The 21,456-nt window shown below is 42.8% G+C and overlaps 1 protein-coding gene across 2 annotated transcripts in view; it reads left to right on the plus strand.

Moving 5' to 3' along the window:
- Positions 1 to 21,456, plus strand: part of LOC106591039 (relaxin receptor 2) — a 269,349-nt gene that overhangs the window by 28,489 nt on the left and 219,404 nt on the right. For both annotated transcript variants that reach the window (XM_045690183.1, XM_045690182.1), the window contains exons 2-4: positions 14,770 to 14,919; positions 18,762 to 18,845; positions 18,964 to 19,069. In XM_045690183.1, the coding sequence (XP_045546139.1) occupies positions 14,770 to 14,919; positions 18,762 to 18,845; positions 18,964 to 19,069 (340 nt within the window). The remainder of the gene's footprint in view (positions 1 to 14,769; positions 14,920 to 18,761; positions 18,846 to 18,963; positions 19,070 to 21,456) is intronic.

Genomic DNA, 21,456 nt, shown 5'->3' on the forward strand with positions numbered 1-21,456 from the left:
CCTCGACACAATCCTGTCTCGGAGCTCTACGGACAATTCCTTCGACCTCATGGCTTGGTTTTTGCTCTGACAACTGTGGGACCTTATATAGACAGCTGTGTGCCTTTCCAAATCATGTCTAATCAATTGAATTGACCATAGGTGGACTCCAGTCAAGTTGTATAAACATCTCAAGGATGATCAATGGAAACAAGATGCACTTGAGCTCTATTTCGAGTCTCATAACAAAGGGTCTGAATACTTTTGTAAATAAGGTATTTGAGTTTTTTATTTTTAATCCATTTGCTAAAATTTATAAAAACCTGATTTCACTTTGTCATTATGGGGTATTGTGTATAGATTGATGAGAAAAAAACACAATTGAATGAATTTTAGAATATGGCTGTAATGTAGAAAAATGTGGAAAAACTAAAGGGGTCTGAATACTTTCCAAATACACTGTATGTGTATGTGACCAATAACATTTGATTTGATTTAATGTGCAGATAGTTCAAGTACAAAAGTGAAAATAAATAAACATAAATATGGGTTGTATTAACAATGGTGTTTGTTCTTCACTGGTTGCCCTTTTCTTTTGGCACAGGTCACAAATTGTGCTGCTGTGATGGCACACTGTGGTATTTCACCTAATAGATATGGGAGTTTGTTTTCTATTCTTAGTGGGTCTGTGTAATCTGAGAGGAATATGTATCGAATACAGTTATACATTTGTGACCCACCACCTGGATTCAGACAGCAAAATTAGAAATTGTGTTTTTTACATTGGATAAAAGTAAAGTCTCCAGACCTTGAAAATGGTATATCATACACTGCAGTTGAGGAACAATAGGAAAGTAATTCTGCTTTGAAAGTTGTTAACCTCTTGGCGTTCCCCTAGGATAGGGGGCGCTAAAGCGATTTTTGAAAGAAATTCGTGCCCATTTTAAACGGCCTCCTACTCAAACTCAGAAGCTAGGATATGCATATAATTAATACTTGTGGATAGAAAACACCCTAAAGTTTCTAAAACTGTTTGAATGGTGTCTGTGAGTATAACAGAACTCATATGGCAGTCAAAACCCTGAGACAGATGGAAACAGGAAGTGGAATTCTGAATTGCGAACTCAACTTCATCACGTTGCCTATTAATCACACCGTGAGCTATGGTTCATTGAGCACTTCCTATTGCTTCCACTAGATGTCCCCAGTCTTTACAAAGTGGTTTGAGTCTCCTACTGTTAAAACTGAATGAATGAGACGCTGTGGAACGTGGTCACACGGAGAGGGCCATCACCATTATGACGCCGGCGCCCCTGGTTACCCTCCCCTTTCGAAACGTTTTGAAACACAATGCAATCGTCCCCCTCGAATCTTATTGGCTCTCTTGTTGAAAAACGCCCTGAAGATTTATGTTATACAACGTTTGACATGTTTGAACGAACCTAAAGGGGAAAAAAATGCATTTTCTCGAAATGGCTGTCCCGTGGCCGACGAAGCATTTGGATCAGCCTTCAGACGCGCTAACAAGAACAAGCTCTTGGAACATAAAGGAGTAATTTTTTCAAACTAAAATACATTTGTTGTGGACCTGGGATTCCTGGAAGTGCTTTCTGATGAAGACAACCAAAGGTAAGGGATTATTGACAATAGTATACAAGACTAGATGTGATATGCGATTGTTCCAAGATGGCGCTGACCTGTAACGTTAGCCTATTTTTCAGAGTATCGCATCCCCTTTTATCGCAAAGTATGATTACCCAGTAAAGTTAATTTTAAATCTGGCATTACAGGTGCTTTCAAGAGATATTCATCTATAAATCTTAGAATGACAATATTACATTTTTAAAATGTTTTCGAATAGTAATTTAGTAAATTGTAGCTCTGTTTCATCGGATGCATTTGAGGGAAAATAGTTAGTCAACGTTACGCACCGATGTAAAATGCTGTTTTTACATATAAATATGAACTTTATCGAACAAAAGAATGCATGTATTGTGTAACATGATGTCCTAGGTGTGTCATCTGATGAAGATTGTCAAAGGTTAGTGCTGCATTTAGCTGTTTTTTGGTTATTTGTGATGCATGTGGTTGGTCGGAAAATGGCTATGTGGCTACTTTTACGATATACTCCTCTAACATAATCTAATGTTTTGCTTTTGCTGTAAAGCCTTTTTGAAATCGGACAACGTGGTTCGATTCAGGAGAGGTGTATCTATAAAACGATATCATTTGAATTATTTTTAAATTTTTTAAAATTATTACATTTTGTTATGCTAATGGCGATATGATTTTTCGCTGGCCGCACAGGGGTTAACTTGTAACCACAATTTTGAGAAAATGGCCCTTGGTCCACCTATTGGAGAGCTCTTTTTTGTCTACACCCATTCGGCATCGTTAACACCTTCTTAAGCCTTAGCCCCACCCATCTCTGTAAGGGCACACACTTAATGGTTTGTGAAATATGTTGTGAATGTATTATAATGTTTTTAAATTGTTTAACTCCCTTAATTTTGCTGGACCGCAGGAAGAGTAGCTGCTGCCGTGGCAGCACAAATACAGATGCACATATGAGGCCATGGTGCTAAACAGAGTAAGTAGTGTAGTAAACAACCAAAGATTTCAAGACTAAAACTGGTGAAAGTAGTAGCCTAAAATAAGGAAAAACTTAAGGTAAAATACACTTTATCTAGTCCTTGGCCTATATTCTAATCTGACTTTGGTGCAGGTCATGTTGTTCTTCACATTACTGTCTCTGGTAAACACACACTATATCAAATAAAAATCGAACTTGGTGTGGCCTGTGATCAGGAAGTGAAGGTCCAGACTGTGGTTCAGGTATAACCTGTGCTTGCTTGGGCCGGCTCTCTTTTTAATGGCAGGCATTAGATCATTCTCCTTGTATGACTGGTGGAAGAGAGTCAGGCGTGTTCTACTGATGCTGAAAGACATGTTTGAGATACAGATATTTTAGCATTATTATACAATAGATGGCCGTAATCAGAGACAACTGGCTAACTTGATGGGTCATGTAATCATCTGGCGAGTTTTTGGTTTAGACATTGTCACGTCCTGACCAGCAGAGGGCGTAATTGTGTTAGTCTTGGTCAGGATGTGGCAGGGGGTTTGTGTTTGTTAAATGTTGTGTAGGTGATTGGACTCCCAATTGAAGGCAGGTGTGTTGAGTTGCCTTTGATTGGGAGTCCTATATAGGAGTGTGTGTTTTTCTTTGGGGTTGTGGGTAGTTGTCCTTGCACTGCGTTGTATGTGCCAGCAAGACTGTTGCTGTCGTCTTTATTGTTTTGTCCAGTGGATACTTTACTCCTTTTTTTAAAATTAAAAAACATGAGTATCCACATACCTGCTGCGCCTTGGTCTATTCATGAAGACAGTTGTTACAGACATGTAGCTAGCTAGTAAGCTAGCTAAACAATGAACCATAATCCCAACCCATAGAGTACTAGCAATACAAACTGATTGTCATAGCTAGCTAAAGCTGACCAACTAGGTTCAATGATAGTTAGCTAGCTAACATTAGTCTACAACTAGCAATGCAAATGGCTTTCAGAGACAAATAATATTACTACACAGATTATACACGTAATGTTAGCCAGCAAGCCAGCTAACATTAGCTAGCTAGCTAACAGTACGCTTTAGCTTGCAATGAAATTGGCTTTCTGACAAAAAGAAACGTATAATATCTGAAAATGTAGCTACTCTTCCCGTATACATGGATGAACGCTTCACGGCAGACTGGAACCCCTTTCATTAAATAAGATGTCCTGTGTTGTTTCTGTTTTGTACAGCTTGCATGGCCCGTTATATCAAGTCACTCTGGTTCACACTGACAGTGTGCAATGACATAACAATTATCAGATCTTTCTCCCTCTCTGTCACAGTTGCCATGGTTGCCTTTAGTTTGAAGATGTAATTCGGAGACAGGTGTTTCATACAACAGCCTTCTGTGTTCTCTTTTCGACTCCATCCGAATTTGCAATCATAGTCCAGAATTGTATTAATCTCCTTATCATACCCTGCTTCCACCAGGCATTCCACTGATTTCAAAACTCAGTGAACTTCTTCCCTGACAACAACACTGTTGATCGCCGTTTCTTCCCCATCACTGTCATCAGAAGACACTACAATGTCTGGTTCAATGAAAATGTTTTTACCCAAATCAGGGATTTATTTCCTCATCGTCTGATTCATTTTCAGAGTCAGAGTAAGAGTCAGCATGGCACGATCGTCCTCCGGAAAGTAGTCCAACGCAACTTTTTACATGTATATTTTTGTCAATTAGCAGACGTTCTTATCCAGAGCGACTTAGAGGTAGTGCATTCATCTAAAGATAGCTAGTTGGGACAACCACATATCACAGGCATAGAAAGTAAATTTTTCTTAATATTGTAGCTATCAGTAGAGTCAGAGCCTGAGGGTGGGGGGGTGGGGGGGGGGGGGGTCATGTGCAAGTGCTGGTAAAACAGGTGAGGAGGAGGATTATTTAAGATACTGTTTGAAGAAGTAGGGTTTCAGATATTTTCGGAAGTTGGACAAAGACTCTGCTCTCCTAGCTTCAGGGGGAAGCTGGTTCCACCATTGGGGTGCCAGGACAGAGAAGAGCTTGGACTGGGCTGACTGGGAGCTTCACTCCTGGGGCTGGTGGGGCCAAGAGACCTGAGGTGGCAGAATGGAGTGATCGGGTTGGAGTGTAGGGTTTTGGCATAGCCTGATGGTAGGGAGGGGCAGTTCCTATTGCTGCTCCGTAGGTAAGCTCCATGGTCTTGTAGTGGATGCGAGGTTCGACAGGAAGCCAGTGGAGTGTGCAGAGGAGCAGGGTGACATGGGAGAACTTTGGACGGTTGAACACCAGGCGGGCTGCAGCGTTCTGGATAAGTTGCAGGGGTTTGATGGCACAAGCGGGGAGCCCAGCCAACAGCGAGTTGCAATAGACTAAATGGGAAAGGACAAGTGCCTAGATTAGGGCCCATGCTGCTTCTTGTGTGAGGTAGGGTTGTACTCTACGGATGTTGTAGAGCATGAACCTGCAGGAGCGAGTCACTGCTTTGCTGTTTGCAGAGAACAACAAGGTGTTGTCCAGGGTCACGTCAAGGCCTTCCCCGGGAGGAAGAGCAGTTCCGTCTTGTTGAGGTTGAGCTTGAGGTGGTGGGCTGACATCCAAGTTTAGATATCTGCCAGGCACACAGAGATGCATGTCGCCACCTGGGTGTCAGAAGGGGGAAGGACAAAAGTAGTTGAGTGTCATCCGAATAGCAATAATAGGAGAGACCATGTGAGGATATGATGGTGCTGAGTGACTTTGTGTATAGAGAGAAGAGGAGGGCCTAGAGCAGAGTCCTGGGAGGCACCATTAGTGAGAGTATGTGGTGCAGACACAGATCCTCTCAACGTCACCTGGTAGGAGCGGCCTTCCAGGTAGGGTGCAATCCAAGAGTGTCCAGAGTCTGAGACGCTCAGCCCTGAGAGGCTGGAGAGGAGGATCTGATGGTTCACAGTGTCAAAGGCAGCGGATAGATCTAGGAGGATGAGAACAGAGGAGGGAGAATCAGCTTTGGCAGTACGGAGAGCCTCCGTGACTCTAGCCTGACTAGTTAGTGTCAACAAGATCGTTCTGAGAGAGATAATTGAGAGAGTTAATCAGAGACGGCATGCTCAAGTGTTTTGGAAAGAAAAGAAAGAAGGCATACAGGTCTATAGTTTGACATCAGATGAGTCGAGTGTTGGTTTCTTGAGGAGGGGAGCAACTCGGGCCATTTTGAAGTCAGAGGGGACACAGCCAGTGGTCAGGGATGAGTTAATGAGGGAAGTAAGGAATGGGAGGTCTCCAGAGATGGTCTGGAGAAGGGAGGAGGGGATGGGGTCAAGCGAGCAGGTTGTTGGGCGGCCAGACCTCACTAGTCACAGGATGTCATCTGGAGAGAAAGGGGAGAAAGAGAGATCAAGGCGTAGGGTAGTTCTGTGTGAGTGAATGTTTTTCCCACTGACTTTTATAAATAGTGCATGATAAATTCAGGGCAGCAAAGTTATTGAGAGCAGTAGCAACACTTTTGCAGTTCTCTGTGATATCTTTAAAAAAGCTGCAGTAGCAAGGATTATCTACACATACTGAGCAGTTCATTTTATAGACAGTGGCGTGCTACATGGTAGACCAATCCGAACTCATCTCTCGGCATGTCCAGCCCATTCATTATCTCAGCCCATCATGGCTAGCAGGAAGGTTCCTGACTTTTTCTGTGGCTAAACCAACTAGGCTCATAATTTAACAATTTTATTTGTATTTACAGAAGGCATACACGTTTGTTATTAAGGCACATGAAAGTTCACATGTACCAGAAAGAATTTCTGCCAAAATGTTGATAAAAATAATTACATTCACATTCAAATGCCTCTCCTGTGAAGTAGTGACCTGTGACATACGCCTAGCTTCCTGAAACGGGTCACATATGGCAGGAGGTTAGCAAGTGCAACTCAGTTTCCACCTCATTTTGTGGGCAGTGTGCACATAGCTTGTCTTCTCTTGAGAGCCAGGTCTGCCTACGGCGGCCTCTCTCAATAGCAAGGCTATGCTCACTGAGTCTGTACATAGTCAAATTTGGTAAAAAGCCAATGTAGCATTTGCGCAGTACATTGTTTTCACAGAGGAAATGTACTGCTGTTACATTCATATTTTAGCAGACGCTCTCATCCAGATCGACTTATAGTAATGCGTGCATACATTTTAATACTTTTTTTGTACTGGTCCACTTTGGGAATCAAACCTACAACCCTGGCGTCATTCTCTACCAACTGAGCTACACATGATATGCTGTTGACGCATATCCCATTGTAGTTATTAGGGTCACATTTGTCTCCACTTTTGTGGATTGGGGTAATTAGTCTTTGGTTACAAATATTGGGGAAGATGCCAGAGCTGAGGATGATCTTAAAGAGTTTAAGTATAGCCAATTGGAATTTGTCATCTGTATATTTTAGCATTTCATTTAATTCAACACCACAGGATTTTTTGTGTTGGAGGGTTTGTATTTTGTCCTGTAGTACATTGGAGAATCCAGAGGGATACTGGTAGCCTTTAATAGCGTATATTTTAAGGAGCTGTCTTTTGAACCCCATGTGGCGGTATTTTCCATCACCAACTCAATAGACCTCTGTTCTAAGTATCCATAGGACTCTATGATATGTGTAACAATTTTTCAGGTGGGTTCTTTACTGCTGTGATGGTGGTGAACAGTCCTGTTCTTTCCCTCTCCACGATCTTTTCCTTTATGCCTGTTGTTGTTGTACACTGTTATTGTGTTCCTGTAATTGTACGGTATACTACAGTCTACCAGGGTTGGGCGAATCCAGTCCTCCGAGGCCTGATTGGTGTCACACTTTTTCTCCATCCCTAGCAAACACAGCTGATTAATCAAATTGCATCTAAACTGAAGATCATGATTAGGTGATTATTGGAGTCAGGTGTGTTAGCTGGGCCAAAACTGTGACACCAATCAGGCTTCCGAGGACTGCAATTACCCACCCTTGCACTCTTATGGTTGCAGTAGAATTACAGTAAACAACAACAAGTTACAGAATTTTGTGTATTTGTGCCAACCATCAGTTTAAGTGGTTGATGATTTTGTCGAAGGTTGAGCACTTTTTTTAAACTGTCAGTTTTGTAGTCTTTTTTTAAGAGGGCCGGCAGCGTAGCCTAGTGGTTAGAGTGTTGGACTAGTAACCGAAAGGTTGCAAGATCGAATCCCTGAGCTGACGAGGTACAAATCTGTCATTCTGCCCCTGAACAAGGAAGTTAACCTACTGTCATTGGAAATAAGAATTTGTTCTTAACTGACTTGCCTAGTAAAATAAAAAATATGACATTAAAGAGCTTTACTGTTCATTTCACAGTAACTTAATGGTTGTTATTTGCCTGAAATTTTGCATTAACAAACTAGCTGCCAGTAATTTACTGTACTTTCACTGAACTTTACTGATTACAAAAATAAGCATTAGTTGACAACTACTAAGCATTCTTTGTGGTGTGCAGACTTGGACTCAGTCCTCAGCTGCCTTCAACATCTTGGTTGACAGCAAACTGACCTTCCTGTTATACCATCAGGTCAGTGATCGTGACAGAGATCAGCCACAGTAAGTTTGTGTGAATTTTACAGTAAGTGCTTGCAGCAAGCTGACAGAAAATTATTGAAAAATAAACATTAACTTCCTCGTGACCAATTGCCATTAAGTTCCCGGAAAATATACAATAACCTCATAACATTGCAGCTCTTGATTGTCACAAGCTCTTACAAATGTGGTGTTCAGCATTGATCAATTTAACGGTAAAACCACTTAAACTGGTAGAACACTTCCACTAATGGTTGGCACAAATATAACATTTTAGACCATGCCTCCAAATATGCTAATGAGTCCCCACCAGCACATTACCCCACCTACATTTCAAAGTGCAGTAATGATTGTACCTTATATTGAACATATTGACTCGAAAATGTACCATTATACTTCATTTTGCGCACATGTACCCTTAAAGGTACTGATCAGTACCATGTGTGTACCTAACAGTGCGTGTGTCATAAGCGAATCTGAATGGTCCTATAAGTATAACTGTAGAACCTGTCATTAGTTCTACCTTCAACTAGAGGGCGCTTCATGAGAGGATTTTACATATAGAACCCAATTGGGTTCCCCTACATGGACAAAAAATAAACAGTGTTCCTTGTGAGAGGGTTCTAAAAAATTGAAGGGTTCTACATGGCACCGAAAAACGTTCCACCATGGGGACAAATGACAGAATGTCTATTGGTGCTAATCTTTTATTGATCGCTTTCATACCCACATAACCGGTGGCATACCAGGAAAGTCAGGTTGCTGGCAAACGTGAGGTTGTGAGTTCAAATCCCAAGCGAGGTTCCCTCCCAAGTAATCACAATACAGCAGCATACTGTCCCATACAGCAATAATAGCTTAATCCAGCTTTAAAAATCCAGCAATCTTTTGCTTATATACTGTATTTTCACTGAAAGTGGTAGCCGGGAAAATGTTTAACAGTGTAATGAAGAACCCTCTGTTTCTATCAGTGTAACGAAGACATGGTATCAAGAACAAGATAAAACTAGATGAAGCAAGCCACCAACAATTCCCCACTTGGCAGCTTCTTGTCATTGTTCTATCTGACTGTCCAGAATCATATCAACGCACAGCTTCCGCATCCATTGCTTCATTTCGGTGACGTTGTCAGCTAACAAATGGGGTTATTCAAAGAACCAATATAAAAAGGTTCTCCACATACCTAAAAAGGGTTCCCCCTACAGGGTGTCATGGTTGTGTGTAGAGAAGGACCAAGGCGTAGCGTGCTCTGAGTTCCACATTTTATTTTAGTGAAAAAAAGAAACAACCAACAAACCATGACGACAGAGGTGCAACATGCACTGACTCAAAATAAGATCCCACAAACAACAGGTGGGAAAAGGCTGCCTAAATATGATCCCCAATCAGAGACGATGCTAGACAGCTGCCTCTGATTGGGAACCATATCAGGCCAACATAGAAATAAAAAACGAGAGTACCCACCCTAGTCACACCCTGACCTAACCAAAATAGAGAATAAAAAGGATCTCTAAGGTGAGGGCGTGACAGTACCCCCCCAAAGGTGCGGACTCTGGCTGCAAAACCTGACTCTATAGGGGAGGGTCTGGGTGGGGATCTAGCCTCGGTGGTGGCTCCGGAGCGGGACGTAGACCCCAGAGGAGCGCTGAGCTGGCACAACCCGTCCTGGCTGGATACTCACTTTAGCCCAGCAAGTGCGGGGTGCTGGCACAGGACGCACTGGGCTGTGAAGGCGCGCTGGCGACACAGTGCGTAGAGCCGGCGCAGGATATCCTGGACCGAGGAGGCGTACTGGAGACCAGGAGCGCTGAGCCGGCACAACCCGTCCTGGCTGGATGCTCACTTTCGCACGGCAAGTGCGGGGAGCTGGCACAGAACGCAGGGCTGTGGATGCGCACTGGAGACACATTGCGTATCTCCGCAAAACATGGTGCCTGACTGGTCATGGCGACTGTCTTGCTCAAGACACCAAACCATCCACTCTACCTCATCACTCCCCTCAACTATCCCACAATACTCCTCACTCAGTCTCTCCCAATATTCCTCTTTGCTCTCAGACTCGCCCCTGAAGACTGTGGGAGGAGAGGACTGTGGGAGGAGAAGACTGTGGGAGGACACACAGATTAGAGTTGTCCTTGTTCAGTTGTCCTTGTTCAGTTGCCCTTATTCAGTTGTCCTTGTTCATTCTGATCAATGATTCTGCTGCTTGGGATGAACAAGACAGAAGCTAGTAATAAGGAATTAGAGGATGAAGGAGATAGAGGGAGAACTGATCGTGTAAAAATGGCTTAATAACATACATTTAGATAGGTTAAAGGGATGGAGAGATGAGGAGAGAAGGAGAGGGGTTAAAGGGATGGAAAGATCGAGAGAAGAACATATAAAGACAATGCAATCGTCCCCCTTGAATCTTATTGGAGCTCTGGTTGAAAAAGGCCCTAAAGATTTGTTATACAACGTTTGACATGTTTGAAGGAACCTAAATAAGAAAAAAATGCATTTTGTTGAAAGAGTAGTCCCGCGCACGTCGGAACTTTTGGTGCAGCCTTCAGAACGCGCTAACATCAACAAGCTAATGGAACATAAAGGATGAACTTTTTCGAACGAAAATACATTTGTTGTGGACCTGGGATTCCTGGAAGTGCCTAAGGATGAAGATAATCAAAGGTAAGGGATTATTGACAATAGTATACAAGACTAGATTTGATATGTGATTGTTCCAAGATGGCGCTGACCTGTATTGCTAGCCTATTGTTCTGAGTATCGCATCCCCTTTTATCGCAAAGTGTGATTACCCAGTAAAGTTATTTTTAAATCTGGCATTACAGGTGCTTTCAAGAGATATTCATCTATAAATCTTAGAATGACAATATTACATTTTAAAAATGTTTTCGAATAGTAATTTTGTAAATTGTAGCGCTGTTTCATCGGATGCATTTGAGGGAAAATATTTAGTCAACGTTACGCACCGATGTAAAATGCTGTTTTTATATATAAATATGAACTTTATCGAACAAAAGAATGCATGTATTGTGTAACATGATGTCCTAGGTGTGTCATCTGATGAAGATTGTCAAAGGTTAGTGCTGCATTTAGCTGTTTTTTGGTTATTTGTGATGCATGTGGTTGGTCGGAAAATGGCTATGTGGCTTCTTTTACGATATACTTCTTTAACATAATCTAATGTTTTGCTTTTGCTGTAAAGCCTTTTTGAAATTGGACAACGTGGTTCGATTCAGGAGAGGTGTATCTATAAAACGATATAATTTGAGAAAAAAAAATGAAAAAAAAATAATTATTACATTTTGTTATGCTAATGGCGATATGATTTTTCGCTGGATGTCCGCACAGGGGTTAAGCAATTTTACCACAACTTTGGAGGTATACTTGGGGTCATTGTCCATTTGGAAGACCCATTTGCGACCAAGCTTTAACTTCCTGACTGATGTACTTAGATGCTGCATCAATATATCCAGATAATTTTCAATTCCTCATGATGCCATCTATTTTGTGAAGTGCACCAGTCCCTCCTGCAGCAAAGCACCCCCACAACATGATGCTGCCACCCTTGTGCTTCACGGTTGGGATGGTGTTCTTCGACTTGCAAGCCTCCCCTACTTTCCTCCAAACATAACGATGGTCATTATGGCCAAACAGTTCTATTTTTGTTTCATCAGACCAGAGAACATTTCTCCAAAAAGTACAATCTTTGTCCACGCGTTCAGTTGCAAACTGTAGTCTGACATTTTTATGGCTTTTATTTGGGGTGCCACGGTTTCCTTAAAGAAATGGGTGGGGCTAAGGCTTAAGAGGGTGTGGACGATGCTGAATGGGTGTAGACAAAGAAGGGCTCTTCAGTAGGTTTACCAAAACATTCGAGGACCATTTTCTCAAAAGTGGGGTTAGAAGTGTCTTAACTGCAGTTTATGATATACCATTTTGTAGCTCTGAGTCTGTACTTTTATCCAATTTTCACATTTGAGAGAGAGAGAGAGATAGAGGGTGAGAGAGAGAGAGACATTTCTAAAGAACGTGATCACAGGCTGAGCAACAAGAGCTTATAATTCAGATTCCTATGTTTGTCCACGTCTCTCCAACCGTCAAATTTCGAAGTTGCTCCAAAGGTCAAATTTCGAGGTGTTTTGGACACCTTGGGTTGCTCTGTTGCTGTCACTGGTGTCTTGCGGCTGGATTAGGCATTCATTCCGAACGGTTACATTTTAACAGTAAAGGATTGGGATAGGGTTAAAACATTACGTTTAGGCATTGATTCCGAATGGTTAAATTACGGGTCAAGGTTTGAGATAGGTACTCGTTTTTTTGTTTTGTTTATTTGCTATCACTGAAATTGAACAAGTAACACCCGGAGCCGGAGCTTGCGATTTACGTCCATCCACCACCCCCGTCCACAACGCCCTAGCAAAATCTAAGTTTACTTGATAGTAATAGCCCTAACGGTTGCTCCTAGTGTCCGGCTTTGAAAGGATGTCCTGACATCCTGGGTACCTGGACAGATGTGGGATTTGACCTTAAGAAAGCCTCTTTGTGCCTATTGCAATGAAAATTGGCCAGAGTACTAACATAAGGATTTTTTTTTCGCTAAACCATCATAATACGCTAAAATCACCCACAGAAATGATCTCAATTGCACCCATCATTCCCTCCCTTCCCTCCCTCCCTCCCTCTTTAGTCAGTAGAGTGGCAGGATCACACTGTTCTGCTGACGGGGGATATGAGGAGGGAGGTGTGTGTGTGTGTGTGTGTGTGTGTGTGTGTGTGTGTGTGTGTGTGTGTGTGTGTGTGTGTGTGTGTGTGTGTGTTATACAGCCAAAATCTCCTCGTCTTAACCAATCCTGCCAGAACAGGATCCTGCACCCCTCAGTTTTGGACGGTTATGTTCAGGAACCCATTTACCAGGATCCTGCACCCCTCAGTTTTGGACGGTTATGTTCAGGAACCCATTTACCAGGGTCCTGCACCTCTCATGGCATGAATAATTATTTTCACTTTTTGCAACGTAAAAATTATAATAAAAGCAATCAGAGTTAATTCAAGTTGACTCCTGTGTAATTCTACTGACTGCCCCTTAAAATACGTAACGTGAAAAAGCACCTGATATTCTATGAATGAATTCATGTTATTCTGGCCCGGGTTCATGGTTTGCGCAAACATTGTAGCCTATATAGACCAACGCGTGGCCATTGCTGTGGTGTGAGAGAGAAGCGTGCCTGTATCTCTCATAGAACTGGGATGGGATTCGCTGTCTCTTCAGAAATAAATGAAATCATTCAGAATACTACGGCAGGAGTATGCCTATAATTTAGCCACAGACGATTGATAGTTTCTCGATATTTCAAATACATTCGCTGGAAAACACAAGTTGTAAAACAAATGGATCCTGCTGAAAAGAGAATACTAATCTGTCTGTATGATACCAAGTTATCAACGTTCAAAATATAACTATTGCATTGTTTTACAAATGTAAAGTGTTTGGCACGAGCGCATCGGGCCATTGCAGGTGAGTGAGCTGAGCATCATTGGGTGAATCAGTGAAACTGAAAATCTTTTTTAGGACTATAATTTCCTCCTCATATTGTACATTATGTGTGTCTCCACACACCTAGGTCTGGGCTATTGATGGATTCAAGACAAGGTTGTGTTTATTGATCTCAGATTCTCCGTTTGGCCGTGTCAAAGTAGCCGTAGCCTGTCACTTCGATCATTTTTGAGGTATTAAAAAATATTATTCTAAAATCTCCAATCATCTACATTCATGCAGAATTGCATGAAATACGTTTATAGAAGACACTTTTTTTCCGAACCCATGACTACAGAAAATGTTCCCCCATTTGTGAAACTTCTGCGAGTGCCTCTACCCTACTGCTCTATGTCAGTGCGCAAAGACTATGATAAAGCTTGGTCCTCTGCGCCAGTTTCCTCTGGGCCTGTTTCCTCTGGGCCAGTTTCCTCTGGGCCAGTTTCCCTTTATTATAAAGGCGATTTTTTTTCATGCGTTCCGGAACCTCAGAGCCCCCACTTCTCTGTACCTCAGAGCCCCCACTTCTCTGTACCTCAGAGCCCCCACTTCTCCGGTACCTCAGAGCCCCCACTTCTCTGTACCTCAGAGCCCCCACATCTCTCCGGTACCTCAGAGCCCCGACTTCTCCGGTACATCAGAGCCCCCACTTCTCTCCGGTACATCAGAGCCCCCACTTCTCTCCGGTACCTCAGAACCACCACTTCTCCGGTACCTCAGAGCCACCACTACTCCGGCTCACTTTTTGTTCTGGCACATCCCGATTTACAAATTAAGCCTTGGTCTTAACAAGGCTCTTCTGAAACCAGAGCCCGGATGAGAGTGGGGAGATTGGGAGCTGAGAGTACAAAGCCACTCTAGAGGTTTTCATTATTGTGATTATTATTTTATTACACCTTCAGCTGTTTTTTGTAATAGGTCATTTATAGCACTGCTGTTGAATGGGAATGGACAAAGGGGACTATGGATACAATAGGCTGTAATAAGGAGTTAGTGGTGTGAAAGTAGCTTTCTTTCTTTCTTTTGTTTGTTTTATTGTCTGTTCATTTCTTTAAATGTGCTAAAAATGTGCCTCTCACTCTATCTCTCTCTCTCTCTCTCCCCCTCCTTCCCCTCTTCTCCCTATCTCCTCCCTCCAGCTGCAGCAATGGTGTCCAGCAGGGTGTCAGTAGAGAGCAGTTGTCCTCTGGGCCAGTTTCCCTGTGGTAATGTCACAGTGTGTCTACACCAGGCTCTGCAGTGTAATGGACATAGAGACTGTCCCAATGGAGCCGACGAGGACAACTGTGGTGAGAGAGTATTGTATGACTACTGCCTTCCTGAGACGCAGAAGTCACCCCAGATCCAGAAATGCATTGCCTCTGTCACATGTTACATTGCTTTCAGAAAGTATTTATATCCCTTGACTTATTCCAAATGTTGCTGTGTTACAGCCTGAATTCAAAATTCATTAAATGTATTTATTTTCTCACCCATCTACAAACAATACCCCATAATGAAATATTTAAGATTTGTTGTTGTTGTTGTGAAAATTAATTGAAAATGAAGTACAGAAGTATCTCATTTACATTTTACATAAGTATTCACACCACTGAGTCAATACTTTGTAGAAGCACTTTTGGCAGCGATTACAGCGGGACTGTAAAAATATAAAGGCTCAGAACACCATGAATGTGTAGTGAAACCAGGACAAGTAATGCAGCTAAGCTAAGATCTGGTGTTTGGAGGGTGTTTTGAATGGAAACCCAATGTAAGTGTTCTGATACACAGAAAGGGTTTTAAAACAGAATAGAAGTACTCTGAAACACCCAAAATGGTTATTCAATCTAAATGTTGGTGTTTTTTAAGAAAGCGTTTTGAAAAAAAAAACGTTTTGGGGGTATCAGTGCATGTATAAAACAGCATCAAAACACAAAAAGAATGATTTGGCATACTGTCACTCATTGATCTGATGTCACTGAGCACAACAGTAGACATGTTACTCAGTAAGATGTTACAAGAACCTTTGCAGTCACATTGAAACTACAAGAGGACAACATGCTTGCTTCAAGCACAATACAAAGCATAATTGAAAAGTATACCTCTATTATTGACACCTCTAATAACCCTAATTTAAGCAGTGGTGTAAAGCACTTAAGTCAAAATACTTGAACTTACTACTTAAGTCGTTTTTGGGGGTATCTGTACTTTAATTTAGTATTGATATTTTTGACAACTTTTACTTCACTACATTCCTAAAGAAAATAATGCACTTTTTTACTCCTTACATTTTCCTTGACACCCAAAAGTACTCGTTACATTTAGAATGCTTAGCAGGACAGGAAAATTGTCTAATTCATGCACTTATCAAGAGAACATCCCTGGTCATCCCTACTGCCTCTGATCTGGCAGACTCACTAAACACAAATGTAAATTATGTCTGAGTGTTGAACTGTGCACCTGGCTATCCGTTAAAAAAAACAACAAGAAAACCATGTCATCTGAGGGACACCTAGTCACTTGTACAACTGAATGCATCTTCCACATTTAACCCAACCTCTGAATCAGAGAGGTGCAGGAGGCTGCCATAATCAACATCCACAGCACATGGAGAACAGTGGGTTAACTGCCTTGCTCAGGGGTAGAACGACAGATTTTTACCTTGCCAGCTAGGGGATTTGATCCAGAAACTTTTCGGTTACTGGCCCAACACTCTAACCACTAGGCTACCTACGTGCCGCCTGGTTTGCTTAATGTAAGGAATATTAAATGATTTATACTTTTACTATTGATACTTAAGTACATATAAACCAAATACTTTTAGACTTTTACTGAAGTTGTATTTTACTGGGTGACTTTCACATTTACTTGAGTAATTCTCTTTTAAGGTATCTTGTACTCAAGTATGAAAATTGGGTTGAAATGATTTGTGAATCACACAGACTGGACAATTCAACCGCAGCGCAAATATTGTATATGGGACAATAAAACCAAGTTTTGTTCTGCATGGATTATCAGCACTGTCCACTCAGAGCAAAAAGGCCAAATATTATGAGGCCTATTTTCCATTTGTTGAACCAATTGAATACAAATTCAGATGCAATTGTACTGATAAACAGACCACCTTTCAATATGTTCCAATTCCTGAAACCATGAAGACTAAAACATGAGAATTTAAAGCCATAGGTTTGTGGACGGTGTCCTATCAGATTTCCAAGGTGTAGAAACATTTCAAAAGCATCCAATATTTTCTAAATATGATAATGCAGTCCAGATTATTTTATATTCTGATGAATTTGAGATTGTTAATCCATTAGGACAGCACAGGAAGAAACACAAAATCCTCGCCTTTCAGTATGTGTTGGGGAATCAGCATCCTATCACGCAGTCTAAGAAAATGGCCATGCAACTCCTTGCAATGTGAAAATCAATGATATTATGGGAAGAACAGGTCAAATAAGCAAAGAGACACGACAGTCCATCATTACAATAAGACATGAAGGTCAGTCAATCTGGAAAATGTCAAGAACAAAAACCGTCAAGCGCTATGATGAAACTGGCTCTGATGAGGACCGCCACAAGAAAGGAAGACCCAGAGTTACCTCTGCTGCAGAAGATAAATTCATTAGAGTTAACTGCACCTCAGATTGCAGCCCAGATAAATGCTTCACGGAGTTCAAGTAACAGACACATCTCAACATCAACTGTTCAGAGGAGAATGCGTGAATCAGGCCTTCAGTGTCGAATTGCTGCAAACAAACCACTACTAAAGGACACCAATAATAAGAAGAGACTTGCTTGGGCCAGGAAACATGAGCAATTGACATTAGACCGGTGGAAATATGTCCTTTGGTCTGATGAAACCAAAGTTGAGATTTTTGGTTCCAACCGCCATGTCTTTGTGAGACGCAGAGTAGGTGAAGAGATGATCTCCGCATGTGTGGTTACCACCGTGAAGCATGGAGGAGGAGGTGTGATGGTGTGGGGGTGCTCTGCTGGTGACACTGTCTGTGATTTATTTAGAATTCAAGGCAAACTTAACCAGCATGGCTACCACAGCATTCTGCAGCAATACGCCATCCCATCTGGTTTGTGCTTAGTGGGACTATTATTTGTTAGTCCCACTATGACCCAAAACACACCTCTAGGGTGTGGAAGGGCTATTTGACCAAGGACAGTGATGGAGTGCTACATCAGATGACCTGACCTCCACAATCACCCAACCTCAACCCAATTGATATGGTTTGGGATGAGTTGCACCGCAGAGTGAAGGAAAAGCAGCCAACAAGTGCTCAGCATATGTGGGAACTCCTTCAAAACTGTTGGCAAAGCATTCCTCGTGAAGCTGGTTGAGAGAAGGCCAAGAGTGTGCAAAGCCGTCATCAAGGCAAAGGGTGGCTACTTTGAAGAATCTAAAATCTAAAATATATTTTGATTTGTTTAACACTTTTTTGGTTACTACATGATTCCATATGTGTTATTTCATAGTTTTGATGTCTTCACTATTATTCAACAATGTAGAAAATAGTAAAAATAAAGAAAAACCCTTGAATGAGTAGGTGTGTCCAAACTTTTGACTTGAACTGTAGGTTTGTTGCAAAGCCAAAATATTTTCAGATAAAAATGTGAGTTGTAGACAGGGTTGGGGTCAATTCCATGTCAATTCAGCAATTACACTGACATTTCAACACCGTTATCTGAATCCTACAGTTCTTGCTTTCCTAACAGTACTAAGCATGTGTTTGTTGGACTTATAATTTTGAAACAGAAATGTACTTTATGACGGTAGAATATAATATCATGTGTCCTTTGGAAAGGTTTAACAGGTTAAAGGCCTATAGTCCGCAGCATCATCTGGATATGTATGTAACAAAAGTCCAACATTCCCCTTCTGCTACCATTTCTGTCAAGCCGTCTATGCGTACAGTTTGACGCATACGTTCTATAAATCCAGCGTATGGCACCACAAAGAACACACTTCAACTGCCTCTGCAACGCAATGCTGCAAGGACAAACACAGCGTTTTCATTGGAAATGAATGCAATTCTGGTGTATCAAAATGCAATGACGCTGTCAGGGTGTGTTGGAAGCGTTAATGTGCCATGCTAGCTAGGTGTGCTACTATACATAACTGATGTTTTTGTGTCTGTAGGAGACAACAGTGGATGGGCGGACATCTTTGATCGAACCATCAGGAAGGTCGAACCACAGGTCCTACCGTTACCAGAAGACTGCTGTAAGTGTTTGTGTGTGTTTGTGTTTGTGTTTGTGTGTGTGTGTGTGTGTGTTGGTGTAGATCTGCAGTATTATTGTATCTGTGTGTAGTTGTGTATTACTTGTGTGTTGTTGTGTAGTCTTGCAGCAGTACCCACAGCGTTGTGACTGTATCAAGACAGAGCTGGAGTGTGTGGAAGTCAACCTACATGACGTTCCTCAAGTCTCCACCAATGTCACCTGGCTGTAAGTACCTCTCTCTCTCTCTCTCTGTGTGTGTGTGTGTGTGTGTGTGTGTGTGTGTGTGTGTGTGTGTGTGTGTGTGTGTGTGTGTTTTTGCAACCATGTGTCGTGTGCTTGTGTTTATATGTGGGTCTGTATTAGCGAGGTTTCATTACAGTCCCAGAGTAGAGATGTGGTTGGTCTGGTCCTGACAACACACACACACACACACACACACACACACACACACACACACACACACACACACACACACACACACACACACACACACAGGCAGTGAATCAGGGAAGTAAATTCAGATAATTTACTGACTAGATTCACCTCTTCAGATGAGATGAGGATGTAACAGCAGTAGTTTATTTCCTGTGAAATTACAAGTGGTGACAGACACTAAAATCTCAGACATTCCCAGACCATTACTCTAACGTAACATAAAACAAATACACACATAAAAATACATATTTGTATGTTTATTGTTACTCTAACGTAACATAAAACAAATACACACATAAAAGTGCAGTGCAAATTATATGAAAAATAAAAAACAGAAAGAATACCTTATTTACGTAAGTATTCAGACGCTTTGCTATGAGACTCGAAATTGAGCTCAGGTGGATCCTGTTTCCATTTATCACCCTTGAAATGTTTCTACAACTTGATTGGTGTCACACCTGCTCCCTCTCTCCCTCTCTGGCGCTGGAGAGCAGCTAGGCTGCACACCTGTCACCACCATTACGTGCAGCAGCGCTCATTGGACTCACCTGGACTCCTTGCCCCGTCTATAACTGTCTGCTCCCCCGTTTGTTCCATGTATCTGCATTAATGTTATATGTTCATGTCCAGACGCTGTCCTGTCCTGTTCCCTGTCTGTTGCTAATTAAACGTTAAACTCCCTGTACTTGCTTCTCGTCTACCAGCGCTGACACCACCACCACTAAGAAGCATCAGGGAGGTTTTTGTTTTTTGTTTTTTTGGTTGGTGACATCGGGTCCGGCTGCCATCGCTGAAGGAACCGGGGGTGCCTCAACTAGCTTGTCGGGCTTCCACGCCTTAGCTGGCTCGAGAGGTCTTCTTGCCCCGATTGGGTCGGCAGGCTCCCATCCCACATTATGCCTCAGCCTGCTCGTCGGGCTCCTACGCCTCAGCCGGCTCATGAGGCGCTCATCCCACGTCATGCCTCAGCCGGTTTATTGGGCTCCCACGCCTTAGCTGGCTCGCCAACCTCCCATGTCTCAGTGGGATCGTCAGGCTTTCACGCCTCAGGCAGCTCGCAGGCTCCCACGCCGCTGCCAGCTCGTTGGGCTTCTACGCCCCCAGCCGCCTTGTCCAGCGCCCATGCCTCAGCCGGCACGTCAGGCTCGCTCAGCTGGGACACCGGGTGGCGCCCCTAGTGGGTACTGTCAAGCCTGCTCTCGCTCTCCTTTTCTGGCGCTCGAGGGCGCCAGGCTGCCCTTCATTACCTACACCTGTCACCATCATTACGTGCAGCAACGCTCATTGGACTCACCTGGACTCCTTCCCTTTGATTGCCCCGTCTATTCCCCCCTTTGTTCCCTGTATCTGCATTAATGTTGTTATGTGCTCATGTCCGGACGCTGTCCTGTCCTGTTCCATGTCTGTTGCTAATTAAATGTTCACTCTCTGTACTTGCTTCTCGTCTACCAGCGTCGATCCTTACAAATTGGAGTCCACCTGTGGTAAATTCAATTGATTGGACATGATTTGGAAAGGTAAATAACCTGTCTCTATAAGGTCCCACAGTTGACAGTGCATGCAAAAACCAAGCCGTGTGGTCGAAGGAATTGTCGGTAGAGCGCTGAGACAGGATTGTGTCGAGGCACAGATCTAGGGAAAAGTACCAAAAAATGTCTGCAGCATTGAAGGTCCCAAAGAACACAAAGGCCTCCATCATTCTTAAATGGAAGAAGTTTGGAACCACCAAGACTCTCCCTAGAGCTGGCCGCCCGGCCAAACTGAGCAATCGGGGGAGAAGGGCCTTGGTCAAGGAGGTGACCAAGAACCCGATGGTCACTCTGACAGAGCTCCAGATTTCCTCTGTGGAGATGGGAGAATCTTCCAGAAGGACAACCATCTCTACAGCACTCCACCAATCAGGCCTTTATGGTAGAGTGGCCAGACGAAAGCCACTCCTCAGTAAAAGGCACATGACAGCCCGCTTGGAGTTTGCAAAAGGCACCTAGAGGACTCTCAGACCATGAGAAACAAGATTCTCTAGTCTGATGATACCAAGATTGAACTCTTTGGCCTGAATGCCAAGCCTGACGTCTGAAGGACACCTGGCACCATCCCTACGATGAGGCATGGTGGTGGCAGCATCATGCTGTGGGGATGTTTTTCAGCGGCAGGGACTGGGAGACTAATCAGGATCG

This window comes from Salmo salar, chromosome ssa11, assembly GCF_905237065.1.
Source record: "Salmo salar chromosome ssa11, Ssal_v3.1, whole genome shotgun sequence".
NCBI classification, from domain to species: domain Eukaryota; kingdom Metazoa; phylum Chordata; class Actinopteri; order Salmoniformes; family Salmonidae; genus Salmo; species Salmo salar.